Source organism: Oncorhynchus masou, chromosome 32 (genome assembly GCF_036934945.1).
Source record: "Oncorhynchus masou masou isolate Uvic2021 chromosome 32, UVic_Omas_1.1, whole genome shotgun sequence".
Taxonomy (NCBI): Eukaryota; Metazoa; Chordata; class Actinopteri; order Salmoniformes; family Salmonidae; genus Oncorhynchus; species Oncorhynchus masou.
This window is the reverse complement of record NC_088243.1, coordinates 14,438,302-14,454,414: the sequence shown is the minus strand read 5'-3', so window position 1 is coordinate 14,454,414 and position 16,113 is coordinate 14,438,302. Positions and strand designations below refer to the sequence as shown.

Sequence of the window (16,113 nt, the reverse complement as noted above, 5' to 3'; positions counted from 1 at the left end):
CTCAGTCTGATCTAAATATTCTACAGTGGCTTCCTAGCCTCGCTTCCTAGCCTCGCTTCCTAGCCTCGCTTTCTAGCCTCGCCGCCCTAGCCGCCATCTTCACTGATCTGAACAGACGCAGGTTGATGTTTATTGTCATGAGTTGGAGGCAGAACCGAGCATTTTCCCCTTAGATAGGCCAGCTGCAAAGTAAAAATGGTCTATAAGGTAAAAAATGTATGAACAAAAATGTTTGATTTTTGGTCTTAATTTAAGGTTTATCAGTTTGGTTAAGGTGAGGGTTAAAATCAGATTTTATGACATTGTGGCTGTGCCAGCTAGTGAACACTGCAGAGCTGCCTCCAGAACAAGATGCATGATGAAAAACACTAACCTACTGAACAGAAAGGACAGGTGTAAGCAATGTACTGAAAGCCCATGGAGGCACTTCCTTTCATCTGTCACGATTATTCAAATCAGTGAGGATGAAGTACAATAGATAACAAAAAGAAGCTACTTTAAACTATTGATACACATAGACTGTTGGAACCTGCCCTACCACACCTTCCCACAACATGTATGTTTATACTGTAAGGTTACAATACCAGCCCACAATCATTATCTTCTCTCTCTCATTTCCACCACACCTCTCCCAGGCATTCAGTCAGAGGGCAATTCCTGCCAGGTAATAGTTAGAGCAACCACCCATGCAGTGTCAGACCCTTGTTGTAGCTTGTAACTAAAGCTGTAAACCATAGGGTTGAGGAGTGAAAGTAGCATAGAGAACTGTCAGAGAGAGAGAGAGATTATACAGGAAGTAATAGAGAGAGTGAGCCCAAACCCACCATGTATTTCCTCCACTGCCCAACCATCTGTTCCACAATCCTGTCTCCCTCCCTGGCTGTTTCCAGATCTCCGGTCCGGTCTCCCTCCCTGGCTGTGTCCAGATCTCTGGTCCTGTCTCCCTCCCTGGCTGTCTCCAGGTCTCTGGTCCTGTCTCCCTCCCTGGTTGTCTCCAGGTCTCTGGTCAGTCTGTGGAGCAGGCCCCGGAGATGCCCGATGTCCTCCCCTAGACGCTGGCAGCGGCTCTGGTACTGGCTCTGAGACTCCAGGCTGCTCTTCAGGCTCTCTCCGGCCTCACACAGGCTCTGTCTCAGCCTCTGCCAGTCCAGACGCAGCGCCTCTGCTTCCTCCACCACCACATCTGCCCCCCCGGGGGACGTGTTGGCCCGCACTGCCTCCGCCATGACCTCAATTTGCTGCAGCGTCCTCTCCTCACTGGCCACGTTGTCATCCAGGGTCTGACAGAGGAGAGAGGGTTAGGCTGTGTCCTGATTCTCTACCCTACTGAAACTTTATCATATTCTTTCAAATCCATGACACAAAACTAAGGAAATGACAAGGAAATGTTCTTAGCATGGTATGTGCCCCTCCCAGCAGAATCAAATCAAGCCAAATCAAACCTCATTTAAAATGCAAGTCATGTGAATAGGGTGTACTTCTCTCACCTGTTCCTCCCAGAAGTCATGTGACTAGGGTGTACTTCTCTCACCTGCAGGGCTCGGAGTTTGTTCTCGGCTGTGTCCTCTGTCTCAGTGAGGGTGTTGAGCTCCTTAGTCTTGGACACCAGCCAGGCCTGGAACTTCAGGACGTCTCTCTGGTACATCTGGTGCTCTTCAGCCATCTTCTGCAGCACCGACAGCCTCTCCTGTTGACATGAAAATCTGGGATTAGTACACATATTTTTTCACTTAAAAATGTGTGATATAGCCATTGATTGTTGCTTTTCAAATCCCAGATTGCCCCTTTAAAAGCCAAGTAACCTTTATAAAAAACAAAAAACATTTAAAAATAACACTGATACAGTATTTACTATTTTATGAGGATCCCCATTAGCTACTGCTGAAGCAGCAGTTAGTCTTCCTGGGGTCCACGATGCTCTATGATAATAACGGAACCAGAGAAAGAGCTAATAAAAGGAAATAAACCCATGTCAATATGGAGCAGATACATGCAAATTGCTTTAAATAAAGAAACCTCATTGGTGTACTGGAGAAAAGTAGAATAGCATCTTATTCAGAATAACATTTTGTTTAACTTAGATTAGAACTAGCTGGTCCAGCTTCTTTCTAAGTGTAGGGGAAGGAATGTGCTCTATTAATAAGCAACAACTTAGAGAACATCAATCATTACAATGACATTCCCCCGTGGACCAAACACACGGCTCTGCCACGAGCTAAAGGATGTTCAAATGGGCCAGGAGCACCGAAAGACCCTTTGAAAAGAGAGACAGACAGAGGAGAGGGCTATGGTCGGGCTCCATCCTGTCAGATGTTTCAAAGAGCAATGAAACGCAGATAGAAACAGGAATGGCATTGTCTTGATAGTGTGAAGAAGAGAAAAAAAGGAACTATACAATAAAAGAAAGCTTAGCACAATTTGAAGAGTATTTACCAACAACATTCAGAGACACAGACGTAACTCTAGAAGAGTACAGTAACGTAGAGTGCAGAGTACAGTAACGTAGAGTGCAGAGTACAGTAACATAGAGTGCAGAGTACAGTAACGTAGAGTGCAGAGTACAGTAACGTAGAGTGCAGAGTACAGTAACGTAGAGTGCAGAGTACAGTAATGTAGAGTGCAGAGTACAGTAACGTAGAGTGCAGAGTACAGTAATGTAGAGTGCAGAGTACAGTAACGTAGAGTGCAGAGTACAGTAACGTAGAGTGCAGAGTACAGTAACGTAGAGTGCAGAAACGTAGAGTGCAGAGTACAGTAACGTAGAGTGCAGAGTACAGTAACGTAGAGTGCAGAGTACAGTAACGTAGAGTGCAGAGTACAGTAACGTAGAGTGCAGAAACGTAGAGTGCAGAGTACAGTAACGTAGAGTGCAGAGTACAGTAACGTAGAGTGCAGAGTACAGTAACGTAGAGTGCAGAGTACAGTAGAGTGCAGAGTACAGTAACGTAGAGTGCAGAGTACAGTAACGTAGAGTGCAGAGTACAGTAATGTAGAGTGCAGAGTACAGTAACGTAGAGTGCAGAGTACAGTAACGTAGAGTGCAGAGTACAGTAACGTAGAGTGCAGAAACGTAGAGTGCAGAGTACAGTAACGTAGAGTGCAGAGTACAGTAACGTAGAGTGCAGAGTACAGTAACGTAGAGTGCAGAGTACAGTAGAGTGCAGAGTACAGTAACGTAGAGTGCAGAAACGTAGAGTGCAGAGTACAGTAACGTAGAGTGCAGAGTACAGTAACGTAGAGTGCAGAGTACAGTAACGTAGAGTGCAGAATACAGTAACGTAGAGTGCAGAGTACAGTAGAGTGCAGAGTACAGTAACGTAGAGTGCAGAGTACAGTAACGTAGAGTGCAGAGTACAGTAACGTAGAGTGCAGAGTACAGTAATGTAGAGTGCAGAGTACAGTAACGTAGAGTGCAGAGTACAGTAACGTAGAGTGCAGAGTACAGTAACGTAGAGTGCAGAGTACAGTAACGTAGAGTGCAGAGTACAGTAATGTAGAAGTTACTGTACTCTGCAACCGTCAGCCTTTCTGTCTGCCTGCGATTGAAACGGCAACATGGTTTCAATCATTACATTATGTTTGCTATATAGCCTACCCTGACAGTAATCGTGGTGTACACATTATATCCCTAAGGTCTATACAGGAATGCTAGCCTGGGTTTTGTGCAGAGAAATCGAGGGGATAGGTGGAAAGACTTTGAATGAGAGTCATCAGAAAGCCTCCCTTATACCACACACACACACACACACACACACACGCACATCAGCCTTGTCCCGTATGCTGTTATAGACCAGCTGGAGTCTCTCCTGTGCTTCCTGGTCCACACTGGGATCCTGGATGCGGTTGTTCAGCGCTGCAGCCTCGTCCACCAGCCTCTCCAGCAACAGTGCCTGGTTCTGGACGTCACTCAGCAGGACGCGCTGGTTGTCTACCTGGAACACACACACACACACACAAAAACACCACACACACGTTCGATCAAATCAAAATCAAATCAAATGTATTTATATAGCCCTTTGTACATCAGCTGATATCTCAAAGTGCTGTACAGAAACCCAGCCTAAAACCCCAAACAGCAAAATTACATTACATTACATTACATTTGGGTGGCTTTTGAATTGTTTATCAATAATAAAACATAATACAAGTCCTTTCTACTGCAAAAAGTTATGTTTATGCATTATTTAACGTCTTTGGGCTGGGGGCAGTATTGAGTAGCTTGGATGAATAAGGTGCCCAGAGTAAACTGTCTGCTACTCAGGCCCAGTTGCTAATATATGCATATTATTAGTAGATTTGGATAGAAAACACTCAAAGTTTCTAAAACGGTTTGAATAATGTCTGTGAGTATAACAGAACTCATATGGCAGGCAAAAACCTGAGAAAAAAATCCAACCAGGAAGTGGGAAATGTGAGGTTTGTAGTTTTTCAACTCTTGGCCTATCGAATACACAGTGTCTATGGGGTCAAATTGCACTTCACAAGGTTTCCACTAGATGTCTAGAAGTCTTTAGAACCTTGTTTGATGCTTCTACTGTGAAGGAGGGGCGAATGACAGGGGAATGAGTCAGAGGTCTGCCAGAAAGCCACGAGCTGGACACGCGCGTTCACGTGAGAGTTCCATTGCATTTCTACAGAAAAAGGAATTCTCCGGTTGGAACATTATTGAAGATTTATGTTAAAAACATCCTAAAGATTGATTCTATACATCGTTTGACATATTCCTACGGACTGTAATGGAACTTTTTGATTTTGTCTGCTCCTGGTGATCGCGCATCATGAATTTGGATTACTGGGCTAAACGCGCAAACAAAAAGGAGGTATTTGGACATAAATTATGGACATTATCGAACAAACAAAACATTTATTGTGGAACTGGGATTCCTGGGAGTGCATTCTGATGAAGATCATCAAAGGTAAGTGAATATTTATAATGCTATTTCTCACTTCTGTTGACGACACCACATGGCGGATATCCGTTTGGGTTGTTTTGGTCTCTGAGCGCCATACTCAGATTATAGCATGGTGTGCTTTTTCATAAAGTTTTTTTGAAATCTGACACAGTGGTTGCATTATTTATTTTATTTCACCTTTATTTAAAGGGCTTGGTAAGCACATTGGCTTGTCCCAGTAGTTGTGTGTAGAGTCAGAGTGACATGTTTTGGGGATTTAAAGATATACTACATGACCAAAAGTATGTGGACTCCTGCTTAGTGAACATCTCATTCCAAAATCATGGGTATTAATATGGAGTTGGTCCCCCCTTTGCTGCTATAACAGCCTCCACTCTTCTGGGAAGGCTTTCCACTAAATATTGGAACATTGCTGCAGGGACTTGCTTCCATTCAGCCACAAGAGCATTAGTGAGGTTGGGCACTGATGTTGAATCCTGGCTCACAGTTGGCATACCAATTCATCCCAATGGTGTTTGGTGGGGTTGAGGTCAGGGCAGGCCAGTCAAGTTCTTCCACACCGATCTCGACAAACTATTTCTGTATGGACCAAGTTTTGTGCATGGGTGCATTGTCATGCCTAAACAGGAAAGGGTCTTCCCCCAAACTGTTGCCACAAAGTTGGAAGCACAGAATCATCTAGAATGTCACTGTATGCTGTAACGGTAAGATTTCCCTTCACTGTAACTAAGGGGCCCAGCCCGAACCAATGAGCTCTTTAGTAAGGCCATTCTAATGCTAATGTTTGTCTATGGAGATTGCATGGCATTGTGCTCAATTTTATTCACTTGTCAGCAACGGGTGTGGCTGAAAGAGCCAAATCCACTGATTTGAAGGGGTGTCCACATACTTTTGCATATATAGTGTATCTATTATTTTGAGTGCAATAAAGTAAACAAAGGCATTTCATCTACTGTATAGATCAGGTATAGAGCAATACAAACACATTAGGATAATAAAATACTTCTTTTTTTTTTACTAGTATAACGTCTGTCCCTCGGTTTTATGTCATTGGTGTTACCTTGAAAATGACTCATTACAAAGATATACAAGGACTTTGAGAATCCTGTCCAGTGACAAACTGTTATCGGGGTAGGGGTCTATATTGAATAAAATTATTAGCTAATTACACCCTTTTAGTATGTCACACATTTGAGGATTCCGTTGATCATTTGGTGTGTCGAAATCCAAATTTTTACTTGGTGTTAGTCAATTTAAATGAAGGGAAATAACATTGTGAGCAAAATGATTAATCAAATCACTTTAGTAAATTAAAGGGTGGTGACCTTAGATTTGAGTCTTTCTTGCCTCCATTTAAGAAAATCCTCATTTACCAAAAATGTCTCTATTTTCTACTCTTACTGGTGGCACAATGTTATCTTAAATGGTACAAATGATTTAAAGTAATTGAGCTGCCATATCAGTTGATTTAGAATAGGAAGATGTACCCAAATACAATTAAATAAATGGAAATGTAGAAAAATGAAGTTCATTATTTCCAAAATGTCACCGTAATTGAAGAACGACCCATTGGATACCATTTCCAGCTAGAGCTTGGTGCATCAATCAGCAAGCTAGCTCTTCTATAGGTTTAATAGGCAGCATTAGTTGGTTCAATTGATGTGGCTAGGATTTTCAGCTATGAACTCAAAGATGGCTTCCTACAAGAAGTAGGAATCTAACAGCCTATGAACACAGTTCAAACTAGGCTACTGAAATGGTACCAGTAGTATAACCTCTCTTCCCCTGGCTAAACGTCACTATTGTTGACACCCAACACCTGGTGTGTTTGCTCACCTGCCACAATTTCTCCTTCACCCCCAGCTGCAGCTCCACCTCCGGCTCCAGACTGCGACAAACGCTGACCAGCCACATCTCAAACTCCTCATAGGCCTTCAGGTACTCACTCCAGTGCAGCCAAACCCACTCTATACGGCTGAGGAAAGAGGAGATGGTATGGTAGGTAAGACTTTAGAATCATGAACAAGCATTTATAAACTATTTGTTTTACTATTATCAATAATTATTTCATTATGAAAAATGTAAGCATTTATGAAGGCATATTCAAGGTGAGAAACAATAGACCTCCGAAACTGATATGTGTAGCTATATGGGGCGACAGGGTAGCCTAGTGGTTAAGAGCGTTGGACTAGTAACCGAAAGGTTGCAAGTTCAAATCCCTGAGCTGACAAGGTACAAATCTGTCGTTCTGAACAGGCAGTTTACCCACTGTTCCTAGGCCGTCATTGAAAATAAGAATTTGTTCTTAACTGACTTGCCTAGTAAAATAAAGGTCAAATTAAAAAAAAAAAAAAATATGGGTTAAAAATATATTTTTTAAAACAAGGGCTTCTGCTGTGACTTATGTAATTAAACAAATATGTGTAAACTACTGGAAGGAATATATTCACTCATGCCTATATTATCCATGTGTTGATAACCTATCCTGGTGTTTACATACGGACCACTCTCTTTCTAAAAGAGAAAGGATGCTTAATACTAATTGTGGTTTCTTTTTAAAGAAACATTATAGTAATTCACCTGCCATTTTCAGCTCTCATAGAAGTCATGGAAGGTCATAGGGGTCATGGAGGGGTCATGGAGGAGTTTATGGAGGAGTCGTGAGTTAGCATACCTGTGACAGTGGATGATGTAGGTGCAGGTCTCCTCCCATAATGCTTTGAGTTCTTTGAGTCTGGCATGGGTGATGTTCCTCGTCTCCTGGTTACCGTTCTGGAGTAAGACCTCTGCAGCCACAAGCACCTTGTCAAACTTCAAATGACCCTCGTGCTCCGACTGGTGGATTTTCTGACCACCAATAACACACAAGAGAGGCTTGATGAGATCATGAATTTTGTGATGACAGACAATAATGTGATCAAGCATATAGAAGCTTCCCTCGAGGGAAACAAACCTGAGAGGATGGTGGAAGCAACAAAACGAAAAATGAGAGTAGGAATTAGACTAATGTAGTGGCCGGCTCTGGATTCCCATACCAAGGTTCTACTGTATTACAGGGTTTCAAGTTGAGTGGCCAGTAGAGGACAGCCATAACCACAGCCATGCTGGAGAGGACAATGTGAAAAGATGTATCTGAGCCTGACAGTATGGTTCAGCCTGGCTCAATAGTGGGAAACAGGTATTTGACCCTCGGTGAAGACATCAAAACTATTAAATAACACATATGGAATCACGTAGTACCCCAAAAAAGTGTTTAACAAATTAAAATATATTCTATATTTGAGATTCTTCAAAGTAGCCCCCTTTTGCCTTGATGGCAGCTTTGTACACTTTTGGCATTCTCTCAACCAGCTTCATGAGGTAGTCACCAAGAAGGCATTTCAATTAACAGATGTGCCTTGTTAAAAGGTCATTTGTGGAATTTCTTTCCTTAATGCGTTTGAGCCAATCAGTTGTGTTGTGACATGGTAGGGGTGGTATACAGAAGATAGCCCTATTTGGTAAAAGAACAAGTCTGTATTATGGCAAGAACAGCTCAAAAAAGCAAAGAGAAATGACAGTCCATCATTACTTTAAGACATGAAGGTCAGTCAATCTTCTTCAAGTGCAGTCACAAAAAACATCAAGCGCTACGATGAAACTGGCTCTAATGAGGACCGCCACAGGAAAGGAAGACCCAGAGTTACCTCTGCTGCAGAGGATAAGTTCATTAGAGTTACCAGCCTCAGAAATTGCAGCCCAAATAAATGCTAGGTATCCCCCTTTCCCTTTACAGAGTTCAAGTAACAGACACATCTCAACATCAACTGTTCAGAATAGACTGCGTGAATCAGGCCTTCATGGTCGAATTGTTGCAAAGAAACCACTACTAAAGGACAACAATAATAAGAAGAGACTTGCTTGGTCCAAGAAAGACGAGCAATGAACATTAGACTGGTGGAAATCTGTTCTTTGGTCTGATAAGTTTGAGATTTTTGGTTCCAACCGCTGTGTCTTTGTGAGATGCAGAGAAGGTGAACGGATGATCTCCGCATGTGTGATTCCCACCATGAAGCATGGAGGAGGAGGTGTAATGGTGCTTTGCTGGTGACACTGTTGGGTGATTTATTTAGAATTCAAGGCACACTGAACCAGCGTGTCTACCACATCATTCTGCAGTGATATGCCATCCCATCTGGTTTGCACTTAGTGGGACTATAATTTATTTTTCAACTGGACATTGACCTGAAACACACCTCCAGGCTGTCTAAGGCCTATTTGAACAAGAAGGAGAGTGATGGAGTGCTGCATCAGCTTACCTGGCCTCCACAATTACCCGACCTCAACACAATTGAGATAGGTTGGGATGAGTTGGACAGCAGAGTGAAGGAAAAGCAGCCAACAAGTGCTCAGCATGTGGGAACTCCTTCAAGACTGTTGGAAAGGCATTACTACCTTTTATAACAGAATTTGAATGTTTGGTCTCTCTCTGTCAAAGAGGAATAGGCGAAGCATGAATGTGTTGGCTACATGAAGAAATATTTAATGTATCCAAAGATAATAGGGTTCCCTAGGAAACACTGACCATCAGATTGGTTCCTACCTTGTCATAATAACTCCTCCCTGGCAATTTCATTCATTGTTATGTCAAACACCACTGAATTCAAAGTGCTCACTAATATTTATATTCTAACTATAGAATTAGAATGAATTTGCTATTTACAAGTTCACTCAAGTGTTTCGATCTAAATCACAATTGCAACATTTGGTTAAAAATTGCCCATATTGTGCTACGTGGCAGAGTGAAAATGTTATCAAATGAGTGGAGGAAATGCAGAAATTGATGGAAATGCAGGAAATTTGTTTTGGTTGAAGTTGACCTGAACAGTATAAAACAATCAAAATGGAGAAAGCACCATTGAAATCACTTAGAATGTATGTCTTGCCACTGTAGGATCACTCACAGCTAATTAGAAATGGTATTATTCAAAAACATAAAACACAAAAATTAAATAAATGCTGTGATACATTTTGGCCATATCGCCCAGCCCTAGTAGTTAGTGTCAGTAATTACTAGTGTCAGTAGTTAGTTATGGTGAGACCCAACCCTGTATTTCTGTGCTTGTGTCAGTAGTTAGTTAGGGATGGGTCTTACTCTAACTACTGACACAGACTCAGAGAGACAGTGGGACCCAACCCTAACTAACTACTGACACTAACTACTGTCACAGGCTCAGAGAGACAGGGTTTGGTCTCACTGGCTCTCTGAGTCTGTCTGTAGTTAGAATCAGTCGTTAGTTACTTAGTTGGTGAGACCCAACCCTAACTAACTATTGACAGGCTCAGAGAGACAGTGAGACCCAACCCTAACTAACTACTGACAGGCTCAGAGAGACTGTGAGACCCAACCCTAACTAACTACTGACAGGCTCAGAGAGACAGTGAGACCCAACCCTAACTAACTACTGACACTAACTACTGTCACAGGCTCAGAGAGACAGGGTTTGGTCTCACTGGCTCTCTGAGTCTGTCTGTAGTTAGAATCAGTCGTTAGTTACTTAGTTGGTGAGACCCAACCCTAACTAACTACTGACAGGCTCAGAGAGAAATCGAGACCCAACCCTAACTAACTACTGACAGGCTCAGAGAGACCGTGAGACCCAACCCTAACTAACTACTGACAGGCTCAGAGAGACAGTGAGACCCAACCCTAACTAACTACTGACAGGTTCAGAGAGAGAGTGAGACCCAACCCTAACTAACTACTGACAGGCTCAGAGAGAGAGTGAGACCCACCCCTTACTAATTACTGACAGGCTCAGAGAGACAGTGAGACCCAACCCTAACTAAGTACTGACACAGACTCAGAGAGACAGTGAGACCCAACCCTAACTAACTACTGACAGGCTCAGAGAGACAGTGAGACCCAACCCTAACTAACTACTGACACAGGCTCAGAGAGACAGTGAGACCCAACCCAAACTAACTACTGACACAGGCTCAGAGAGACAGTGAGACCCAACCCTAACTAACTACTGACAGGCTCAGAGAGACAGTGAGACCCAACCCTAACTAACTACTGACATGCTCAGAGAGACCGTGAGACCCAACCCTAACTAACTACTGACATGCTCAGAGAGACCGTGAGACCCAACCCTAACTAACTACTGACAGGCTCAGAGAGACAGTGAGACCCAACCCTAACTAAGTACTGACAGGCTCAGAGAGACAGTGAGACCCAACCCTAACTAACTACTGACAGGCTCAGAGAGACAGTGAGACCCAACCCTAACTAAGTACTGACAGGCTCAGAGAGACAGTGACACCCAACCCTAACTAAGTACTGACAGGCTCAGAGAGACAGTGAGACCCAACCCTAACTAACTACTGACAGGCTAAGAGAGACAGGGTGAAACCCAACCCTAACTAAGTACTGACAGGCTAAGAGAGACAGGGTGAGACCCAACTCTGTCTCTCTGAGCCTGTGTCAGGAGTAGTTAGTAGTGTCAGGAGTAGTTAGTAGTGTCAGTAGTAGTTAGTAGTGTCAGGAGTAGTTAGTAGTGCCAGGAGTAGTTAGTAGTGCCAGGAGTAGTTAGTAGTGTCAGGAGTAGTTAGTAGTGTCAGGAGTAGTTAGTAGTGTCAGGAGTAGTTAGTAGTATCAGGAGTAGTTAGTAGTGTCAGGAGTAGTTAGTAGTGGTTGGTTGTGTTAGGAGTGGCTGGTTGTGTCAGTGGCTGGTTGTGTCAGTGGCTGGTTGTGTCAGTGGCTGGTTGTGTCAGTGGCTGGTTGTGTCAGTAGTTGGTTGTGTCAGTGGCTGGTTGTGTCAGTGGCTGGTTGTGTCAGTGGCTGGTTGTGTCAGTGGCTGGTTGTGTCAGTGGTTGGTTGTGTCAGTAGTTGGTTGTGTCAGTAGTTGGTTGTGTCAGTGGTTGGTTGTGTCAGTGGCTGGTTGTGTCAGTAGTTGGTTGTGTCAGTAGTTGGTTGTGTCAGTAGTTGGTTGTGTCAGTGGCTGGTTGTGTCAGTGGCTGGTTGTGTCAGTGGCTGGTTGTGTCAGTGGCTGGTTGTGTCAGTAGTTGGTTGTGTCAGTGGCTGGTTGTGTCAGTAGTTGGTTGTGTCAGTAGTTGGTTGTGTCAGTGGCTGGTTGTGTCAGTGGCTGGTTGTGTCAGTGGCTGGTTGTGTCAGTGGTTGGTTGTGTCAGTAGTTGGTTGTGTCAGTAGTTGGTTGTGTCAGTAGTTGGTTGTGTCAGTGGCTGGTTGTGTCAGTGGCTGGTTGTGTCAGTAGTTGGTTGTGTCAGTAGTTGGTTGTGTCAGTAGTTGGTTGTGTCAGTGGCTGGTTGTGTCAGTGGCTGGTTGTGTCAGTGGCTGGTTGTGTCAGTGGCTGGTTGTGTCAGTAGTTGGTTGTGTCAGTAGTTGGTTGTGTCAGTAGTTGGTTGTGTCAGTGGCTGGTTGTGTCAGTGGCTGGTTGTGTCAGTGGCTGGTTGTGTCAGTAGTTGGTTGTGTCAGTAGTTGGTTGTGTCAGTGGCTGGTTGTGTCAGTGGCTGGTTGTGTCAGTGGCTGGTTGTGTCAGTGGCTGGTTGTGTCAGTGGCTGGTTGTGTCAGTAGTTGGTTGTGTCAGTAGTTGGTTGTGTCAGTGGCTGGTTGTGTCAGTGGCTGGTTGTGTCAGTGGCTGGTTGTGTCAGTGGCTGGTTGTGTCAGTAGTTGGTTGTGTCAGTAGTTGGTTGTGTCAGTAGTTGGTTGTGTCAGTGGCTGGTTGTGTCAGTGGCTGGTTGTGTCAGTGGCTGGTTGTGTCAGTAGTTGGTTGTGTCAGTAGTTGTTTAGGTTTGGGTCTCACCTCTGTCTCTCTGAGTCTGGCCTCCAGGGCGGCCCGGGGGCCCTGGGTGTTGTCGTTGAGCTGGAGCCGCTCCTGGACGGCCTTCATCCAGGACATAGCTGCCTCCAGGCTCTCCCTAAACAGGATCTCCTGCTGCTCCTGATGAGTCATCTGGACACACCAGCCTGTGGAGGAGAGGAGAGACATTTAAACAGGCATTTGAAAAACAACAACAGCCACCCCGCCACTTGTTTTGGTAAAAAGCTGAATAATGGGGCTAAAGAAATATAACCACTCTCAAATTCTGCCTGTGGTGAAGTACAGAGAATATATGTATTCAAAACTAAGTGTGTGTGTGTGTGCAGTCCATTAGAAATAGAAAGCTTTTGTCAGATGATCAACTGGAGACTACCACCAACAACACCGAAGTATAGAAGTGATACTGCTGCATGTCTTTTTTTCCTCATGTTGCAACCAACTGGCTCACAGCTGTAAATTCTGGATGTTCAGAATAGGTATCAGTCAAAAGTTTGGACACATCTACTCATTCAAGGGTTTTTCTTTATTTTTTTACTACTTCTACATTGTAAAATAATAGTGATGACATAAACTATGAAATAACACATATGGAATCATGTAGTAACCAATAAAGTGTTAAATCAAAATATATTTGAGATTTGAGATTCTTCAAAGTAGCCACCCTTTGCCTTGATGACAGCTTTGCACACTCTTGGCATTCTCTCAACCAGCTTCATGAGGTAGTCACCAAGAAGGCATAACAATTAACAGGTGTGCCTTGTTAAAAGTTAATTTGTGGAATTTCATTCCCTCTTAACGCATTTGAGCCACTCAGTTGTGCTGTGACAAGGTAGGGGTGGTACACAGACAGAAGATAGCTCTATTTGGTAAAATACCAAGTCCAAATTATGGCAAGAACAGCTCAAATTAGCATAGAGAAATGACAGACTTGGTATTTTACCAAATAGGGCTATCTTCTGTATACCACCCCTACCTTGTCACAACACAACTGATTGGCTCAAACGCATTAAAAATAAAATTAATTCCACAAATTAACACTTAACAAGGAACACCTGTTAACTGAAATGTATTCCAGGTGACTATGCATTCCAGGTGAGGACCTCATGAAGCTGTATGAGAGAATGCCAAGAGTGTGCAAAGCTGTCATCAAGGTAAAGGGTGGCTACTTTGAAGAATCTCCAATATAAAATATATTTGGATTTGTTTAACACTTTTTTGGTTACTACATGATTGTATATGTGTTATTTCATAGTTTGATGTCTTCGTTACTTTTCTACAATGTGGAAAATAGTACAAATAAAGAAAAACCCTTGAATGAGTTACGTGTGTCCAAACTTTTGACTGGTGCTGTAGATACTTGAGTAAATCTACACAACATCACTAGCTAGATCTAGGCCTACTTCTCGGCTTCACAGTTTCTTCAGAGAAGATATAGCATTACTATACTTGGGAGGATCGCTCACACAGCCTACATAACACACCTGGTCTGATCAAAGAACACACCACAAAATGAATCATTGAAGGGTGTAATCAACATACTTCACTGTTGAAACCGGCTATGAAGGAATGAGGGTGGTGCATTAAAGCATACCTATGATCAATTAGCATACTGTGGAATGTGAACTTAAAATCTACCTACCCCACCCAACAATGACGTTGTCGTGTAATAAGGTGTTATCAATGTATTTGACATGATGGTCTGTATGAGTGAAAAAGGCAGTACTTTCAATGTTTATACTACTCTCCCAAGATAAGAATATATAATAAAATAATAGAATAGAATGCATTGTAGACCTAGTCATGACGATACAATGTTAGGAAGGAAAGAAGTGCCGTTTGAAGGGCACCGCAGGGAAGACACAAAATCGGGCAGAATGAGGAATTTTCCTGCATGACTCATTTTCCCCCACCACAAAATTCCCCATAATAAACCCCAAGTTCCTCTGTCTACAGCGAATCTTCTAATATTCTCTATGAATGCAGAAGAACATGAACAAAACCATACAATAGTAATTAATGCGATATTTTAATGGATGAACTAAACTTACCGATGTCCCAAAACCAAGAATAATCAAGTCTAATAGACAAACATAAAAAGTGTATTTTGAGAGTTTACAAGTAGGCTGCGCCCCTTCCCTCCTCGCGACATCTACTGTCTGACAGCTCGCGCTTCGTAAACGTAAATAAACTCGCGACACGACTTCTTCAAGGCTCCATTGTATCAATCTCAGACGGCGTTATAAATATGTGTTGACTGAGACGAGCTGCATTGGACCGAAGAAGTCAAAATAACTTTTATGGAAATAGTAGAATAACGACTGAAACAGAAATCTATTTCGGGACATTTGTAAACCTTTATAGCTATAACCAAAGAGGTTTGAAATGAAAACGTTTGATATTGGGATATAACCTATAGAGGGATATACATACTATTCCTAGGCTAGGCCTACTGTAGTCGGACAAAGTGATCTTGTAACGACGGAGTCCATCATTTGTCATGCTCTTTTCTGTACAAATATCCATAACACAAACTGCCCTATCGATAACCGAAATAATAGTCGATATGAAATGAACTTACCGATACCTGTGCATCTGGTGAAAGTAGGAACTCGCGTGCCTGAACACAAATGAGCTGATATGTACTGTAAATTTATAGCATACGCAGGAAGTACAGGGAGAGGCCTCTAGTATAGCTGCATTGGCTGGCCGAACAGATTTAGCCCGAGGAGAGCAGCAAATCCGCAACTGATAATCGTGGGGCGTGAGCGTCCTACGTCAACAATTCAAACTGAAAGGCGTGCCCTGGAGTGTAGACATACTGGGCGCGTTCCTCTGCCCAGACGTTGTTGACGCCTGCCAGATTTTACAAAGCCTGGAGAGGTATTTTACGTATCAGCTAACCATATGTTATAGCAATCTGACAGTCAATAATGTAGCACGCAACCATTGGTTTATGCGTCATAGGGGAACGCGAACGCGACCAGTGTGTAAATCGTGTGATGAATCGGTGTATAGTCTCTGAACAGTTGGAATTATTGCTTACACAATTGTCAGTTAAAAATAATTTCAAACAGCAACATTTAGCATGAAACAGGTGTAATCAATATTTTATTACCACCAAATTATACAATAAATACATAATTTTATTTTCATCATCACAATATCCACATGGAGTGATGCAGGAAAATATATTCCTTTACCGACTCCTCTATTCAAAATGGAATGGCAAACGTAGTGTATGGCTTCACAAAACGTGTTCAACTGTTGTCTGGTGACGAAATAACCTACAGCTGCATCTATTTAAAGTAACTTTCTGTCCACAGTTTGACACAAAACTACAGTTTACTGAAAGTAGTTGAATTCCAGTTCCTCACCTGA

The 16,113-nt window shown here is 42.9% G+C and overlaps 1 protein-coding gene across 2 annotated transcripts in view; it reads right to left on the bottom strand.

The window, feature by feature from the left end:
• LOC135525620 (nesprin-3-like) overlaps window positions 1-15,465 on the bottom strand; it is a 55,582-nt gene extending 40,117 nt beyond the window's left edge. For both annotated transcript variants that reach the window (XM_064953349.1, XM_064953350.1), the window contains exons 1-7: window positions 15,314-15,465; window positions 12,718-12,881; window positions 7,588-7,760; window positions 6,750-6,888; window positions 3,762-3,932; window positions 1,532-1,687; window positions 825-1,280 (exon numbers count right to left, since the gene is read on the bottom strand). In XM_064953349.1, coding sequence (XP_064809421.1) covers window positions 825-1,280; window positions 1,532-1,687; window positions 3,762-3,932; window positions 6,750-6,888; window positions 7,588-7,760; window positions 12,718-12,867 — 1,245 coding nt within the window. In that variant the 5' untranslated portion in view covers window positions 12,868-12,881; window positions 15,314-15,465. The remainder of the gene's footprint in view (window positions 1-824; window positions 1,281-1,531; window positions 1,688-3,761; window positions 3,933-6,749; window positions 6,889-7,587; window positions 7,761-12,717; window positions 12,882-15,313) is intronic.
• Between the last annotated feature and the right edge of the window lie 648 nt (window positions 15,466-16,113).